A 6,066-nucleotide genomic window follows, 5' to 3' on the forward strand; every position below is an offset into this window, starting at 1 on the left:
CTTTTCAGTTCGCTGCAGCTAGCGACTGGAACGAGCTGCAAAAAACACTCCAACTGGACCCTTTTATCTCCATCTCTTCATTCAAAGACTCAATTAGGAACACTCTTATTGACAGTTGAAAAGACCTCAACAAAAATAAATGTTCATTCAACTTTTGAATTAATAGTCTGTCCACAGAGGAGAAATACAATGTGTCACCATTGCTCAAAGTCAGAGGGGAAATCACAGACAAGGAATTCATTCCCAGGCCTGCTTTGCAAGTTTGAATAACATTCAACATGACTTGGGAAATATTTGCTTACAGTAAACTATGACCATATCTAGGCCACTTGGTGATGTAGATCATGTTTGGGTAGATTCATCAATGCTGGTAGGCTATTAAATAATAAATTCATTGTTTCATTCCAAAGTCCTGCATTGAGCCCGTGATTGAGCCCTGATTAATATCAGCTCAAGACATAAATTAGACCTGAGGGTACAACGCCCTCTGTTGGTAGACGTCATCCAATCCGGAACTAAAATATGTACCTATTAGAATCAGTCCTAAGTATGGTACAATTCCATTGGTTTATGAAAGTTCGCTTTCCTACCATCACGTTTTTCTATAGGTCCTTCGTCTGGTAACGTGTCGTTTTGGGTGTAAATAGTGGAATAGCGGATTAACTTGAAGAAGTCGCAGAAATATAACTGCAATGTGCCAAGAATAATAAAAATCCAACAATTCCATGAACAGTTGAAGAGGCGATGGAGGTACATGTATGAATATATGTTGTTTTTCTTCAGAACAATGGTTTGAAGACTGTTCAGCTTGGCCTGCATGGTCTCTAGTTACTTCTGCTGAACTGTCGACCAGTAAATATTTTGATGAATTGCTCTCCATTATCTTGTCCTCGCAGATTCATTCGTGCACGGTAGTGTCAGTAATTTACACGAACCCGCTACTATATATATATATCTATCCATATATTGATAACAAGCTAACGCATCTAGTTAGCTGTCAATGCTCACAGATTGTCAAAAGCACTCCTTTCCATCCATATGCGGGTTGGTTATATCTAGACTTTCACTTTGACCTTTCCTATGGCTGCCACTGTTCACGTGAAAATGTAGGAGCTACAATTCCCCTTTCTTAAATGCAGCTGTTCAAGTAACGTTATTAGGCTAACATTTAACCTCATCTTCTCAACAGAATCTTCAAAATCTTCCTATTGACATACAGACTAGTAAGCTTTTAGGTAAGATTGGATATAGTAATGAATGGGACATTTTTCTACGAGTCTTTGGGTTTCTGTAGCGGTACATTAACCAGCTATCCCCTGTAGACTGGCTGGTGGACCGACGACACTGCAGTCTGAAATGGCAGAGTGCTGTAATGAGCATCCGGGAGAAGATCAACGCTGCGATGCAGGACATGCCAGAGAACGAGGAGATCAAGGAGCTTCTCTCAGGGTCCTGTAAGTCCCTCACTCTCCTGACTGCTCCACAGCGACTATTCAGATAAACACAGATGTCTGGTACTTGCCATTGACATACCAAAATATAATAGTGCTGTCCTTTGTTATTGCAGACATCCACTACTTCCACTGCTTGAGGATAGTGGACATCCTGAGGGGGACTGAGGCCTCTTCCAAAAACATATTTGGCAGATACTCCTCTCAGAGGATGAAGGTGAAGTGACATACAATGTCTGACAGTTGTTTTTTGTCATCGTTTATCCCCCAAGTAGCCATCTACAAACCAGTGTTCTCTGTTTTGTTGCTGCAGGACTGGCAAGAAATAGTGTCCCTCTATGAGGCAGACAATGTTTACTTGGGTAAGTATGAGATGAAATAGTGGGCTCATCTATGAGCCAGACAATGTTAACTTTGGTAAGTGTGTGATGAAATAGTGGCCCTCTATCCTGGTCGTAGGGATCCACAGGGTGTGCAGGCTTTTCAGCTATTCAATGGTTGAATGATTTGTAGTTTAGTGGAATTGAGTTTTTTTTTCTTTTTTTTTTTCTTTCGTAAAACTGGGTTGGAATAAAGCCTCAGTACCCTGTGGGTCCATGCTCAAGACCGGGATGGAGGAACACTGATGGATGTATGAACTAAGATTTGAATATAGACTGAGTATTGACTCTTCCCCGTTGTGTGACGCAGCGGAGGTGGCCAGCTTGTTGAGCCGCACTGTGAGCTATGAGGGTCCGGCCCTGAGGAAGCAGGTAGCCAAGGCCCAGCAGCTTCAGCAGGAGTTGATCCGGAGAGAGACTGAGTGCCAAAGCTCTGCCGCGGACCTGAGGGAGCGCTTCTACGCAGGCTGCAAGCAGTACGGCATCATGGTGAGGACACACAGAGTGAAACGCTGTGGTATGCATGTGGTGAAAACAGAGGTACAGCATATGTGTTACGCTGATGAATAGGTACACTGATCCATACCTCAAGGCAAGGGTACAGCGTGATATTCTGTATTTAAAATGGTACACTTTCCCTGTGGCTGGCTGACACCATTTATTTCTCTCCCAGGGGGAAAATGTGGCTCGGGAACTGCAGGCTCTGGTGAAGGATCTACCAACGACTCTTGTGGAAGTGGGGAGGGACACAGCCAAGCTAGAGGAGCAAATCCAACTTTACACAGCCTTCACAAACTTTCTCTGTGACTGGTGAGTGTGAAATCCCTTCCAGGTTCTGTGGAAAACACTGGGCCTGGCTGGGCACGTCTTTTTGAATGGCATCAGTTGTTGAGTAAGAGTGTGTCGTCCTGCCACAGGGATGAGCCAGTGCTGCCCATGCTGACTTTCGCCCAAAAGAGAGGTAACCCCACGTTCTATGAGTGGCGAACTGGAAAAGCACCAGCGGTCATCGAGAGGCCTGTAATGGAGGAGGCGCCCCCTGATACGGTCACAGAGGAAACGGTTTGTTGATCTTACACACTTTCTATCATTATAAGTTGGTCTAAAAGATGACAGTGTCCGGGCTGCATCTTGAAACTAGTGTGACATACTTTTAGGGCATTTGAAAATATCCTCTTAACTTTAAATTCACACACAATTCATCGTTATAGTAAGACGTCATGCTGACGGTGTCTGTATCTCTATGTCCATTCAGATTGACTGGGGTGACCTGGGGTGTGGGACAGGGGCAGAAGGGACACAAGATGTGATCACGGTGGAGGATGGAGGAGTGGACTGGGGCATCAGCCTGGAGCCTGGCTCTGAGGTAAGAGTTAAGAGAACATACATTTTGTTCTTCATACATTTCTGTATGAACATTTTAGTTTTTGGTATGAATCTTACTTTCTATTTTCTTACTTACTTTCTAATCCTCTTTGTGGCTTGAGGCACATAAGATGCCTTTTATCTCTCCATGTGTTTTTTCCCTCCATAGGGCACAGATGCAGGTGTCATTGATTGGGGAGAGAGTGAAACCCCTATAGAAATTGAGATCTTAGATATGGGCACGGACTGTGAGTATTCTTACCTTTTTATAACTAGCTGTAGACAAAAAAAAAGTTTCATACATTGCGCAGTAGAATTTATCTTCCGCATGGTAGCAGCACATTAAGAATGTGAAATGTGACTGTAAACTATGGCCGTGTGACCAGGTCCTGAGGGTGTGGCCAGGGGGGAGGATGCTCTGTCAATATTGGAGACCCCACAGACCCGCAGCCAGTACATCGACGAGCTGATGGAGGTAGGTAACCATCCGGCTCTAATGCACAACCCTCTGGTGTTGTATGACAACTCTATTGAAAGATTTTGACAAGCCAGTCTCACTGTAATTGTGCATTTATCAGATTATGCTTTGAAATGCGTGGTATTGAAGTGCGTAGTATTACCTTTTTCCGTCTTAAGATTGCAATGTACATGGCGAGTTGGTCTTAGCAGACCATTGTTTACTGACTGGAGATGAGAGCGCAGACTGAGCCAGTGTGGTTGTGTGTTGGGCAGTTGGAGGTATTCCTGACCCAGCGGCAGAGTGAGATGGGAGAAGAGGGCAATGTGGTGGCCATGTGTCAGTTCCAGCTGGCCCCCTCCATCATCCAGGGGCAGACCTGCCAGCGCATCCAGGAGATGCTGGCTGAGGTGCGCCACCTGCTGGAACGGCTGACCAACCTACGGATGCAGCACCTCTTCATGATCCAGGCCTCGCCACGGTGAGTCTTCACCACAACGGTCAGCTTCATCAGTAGCATACCACCCTGCTTTACCAGCAGCATACCACTGCTGGCTTGCTTCTGAAGCTAAGCAGGGTTGGTCCTGGTCAGTTCCTGGATGGGAGACCAGATGCTGCTGGAAGTGGTGTTGGAGGGCCAGTAGGAGGCACTCTTTCCTCTGGTCTAAAAAAATATCCCAATGCCCCAGGGCAGTGATTGGCCTGTGTAGGGTGCCGTCTTTCGGATGGAACGTTAAACGGGTGTCCTGACTCTCTGAGGTCATTAAAGATCCCATGGCACTTATCGTAAGAGTAGGGGTGTTAACCCTGGTGTCCTGGCTAAATTCCCAATCTGGCCTTCAAACCATCACGGTCACCTAATAATCCCCAGTTTACAATTGGCTCATTCATCCCCCTCCTCTCCCCTGTAACTATTCCCCAGGTCGCTGCTGCAAATGAGAACGTGTTCTCAGTCAACTTACCTGGTAAAATAACGGATAAATAAAAAAGTAATCTCTATCATCTTCCCAGACCTTTACAACAACCAGTATTGCCATTAGCTGGTTCCTTGTAAAGGGTATTCAGGGGAACTCCCCATGCTGAGGCGGTGTGTGTGTCCCAGGTACGTGGAGCGTGTCTCGGAGGTCCTGAGGCAGAAGCTGAAGCAGGCAGACATCCTCGTGCTGAAGCGGGCCACACTGGCCGAGAAGAGACAGGAAGCTCTGGAAGAGCAGGCCACCCTGGAGCCCCGCATCGACCTCCTGGCTCAGCGCACCCACCAACTCCACAAACTGGTACTGTCCATCTGTCTCTCTCTCGTATGTCTCTGTCTGGTAGATTACAATGACGACGGGCAAGTGTGGGACCCACCTGACCTGTGACTTGTGTTGTGTTTTACAGATCGAAGCGGACATTTCAAAACGCTACAACAACCGGCCTGTCAACCTAATGGGAGTCAATGTGTAGCTGTTGTAGTTCACCCAGATTTGTGTAATCGCCATAGCTCCCTAGAAAAAAAATATGTTTGATTTGATGTAAAGGTGTGTTGTTATGAATACTTTTTTCATTATCTGCTGTAAACAACTCTTCAAATAATATACTGACATTGTTGTACCTGTTTTTAAACCGCTCCTAATGTTGCTAGGAAAGATAGATAGTAGATGTGAAACAGAAATAAGAACACTCGGGAGTGAGTATACACATTCTGCACTTGAATGAGATGCACAATGTCAACTCCCCCTACCGTTACACAATTCTTGATCTAAACCTCAGCTTTCTCCTTGAGCTCTTTGTTACTGCAACCTAAGATTCTAACATGTTGTGATCTCCTTTTCACCCCTGGGCAGCTAGCTGCATAATCACACTCCCAAAACTCATGACGATCGCAAGATTGAGAGGCTAATGGCCAGTATCATTGAATCTCAACAGATGGATAAAGGGGAGGGAGAGGAGGGTAGATGTCCTTAGAGGGGTTTCTTTTGATATCACACAGACAAAGAACACCACTTATGGATAACGCTGAGGCTGAGTCAGTATTGTTGAAATGATCTGCACTGTATCCCAATATCGATGCATGTTATTGTCATGCGAATACCCTAGATGGTGGTGATAAGCAGTGTGTACAGTTCCCCAGAAAAATCCAATGGAGACGAGAATTTAACATTTATCAAACCAATCCCACATTAGAACAATATCTCAATTTCATGGAAATATGTTAAAGTTTCTCATTAGTTAGTTAGTCAAGTTTGATTATTTTATAGAAATCAATTTTAATCAGCCTCCACAACAATGTTAAGGACCCTGGGACTGAACACCTCCCGCTGCAACTGGATGCTGGACTTCCTGACGGGCCGCCCGCAGGTGATGCCGGTAGGAAATAACATATCCTCCACGTGGCCATGCACGACTCCAACCCCATTAAGTTTGCTTACGA

At 45.3% G+C, this 6,066-nt stretch overlaps 1 protein-coding gene across 1 annotated transcript; it reads left to right on the top strand.

Moving 5' to 3' along the window:
- Positions 1-604: 604 nt before the first annotated feature.
- On the top strand, positions 605-5,246 carry cdk5rap3 (CDK5 regulatory subunit associated protein 3). Its single transcript, XM_029628725.2, has 14 exons — positions 605-750; positions 1,190-1,235; positions 1,323-1,454; positions 1,568-1,668; positions 1,765-1,813; positions 2,142-2,320; positions 2,505-2,641; positions 2,749-2,893; positions 3,087-3,197; positions 3,366-3,444; positions 3,583-3,671; positions 3,929-4,134; positions 4,756-4,927; positions 5,034-5,246. The coding sequence occupies exons 1-14, from the start codon at positions 745-747 to the stop codon at positions 5,097-5,099; spliced, it is 1,518 nt and encodes a 505-aa protein (XP_029484585.1). The 5' UTR covers positions 605-744; the 3' UTR covers positions 5,100-5,246.
- The last annotated feature ends 820 nt before the right edge of the window (positions 5,247-6,066 follow it).

The sequence above is a fragment of the Oncorhynchus nerka genome, linkage group LG23 (assembly GCF_034236695.1).
Source record: "Oncorhynchus nerka isolate Pitt River linkage group LG23, Oner_Uvic_2.0, whole genome shotgun sequence".
Lineage (NCBI taxonomy): Eukaryota > Metazoa > Chordata > Actinopteri > Salmoniformes > Salmonidae > Oncorhynchus > Oncorhynchus nerka.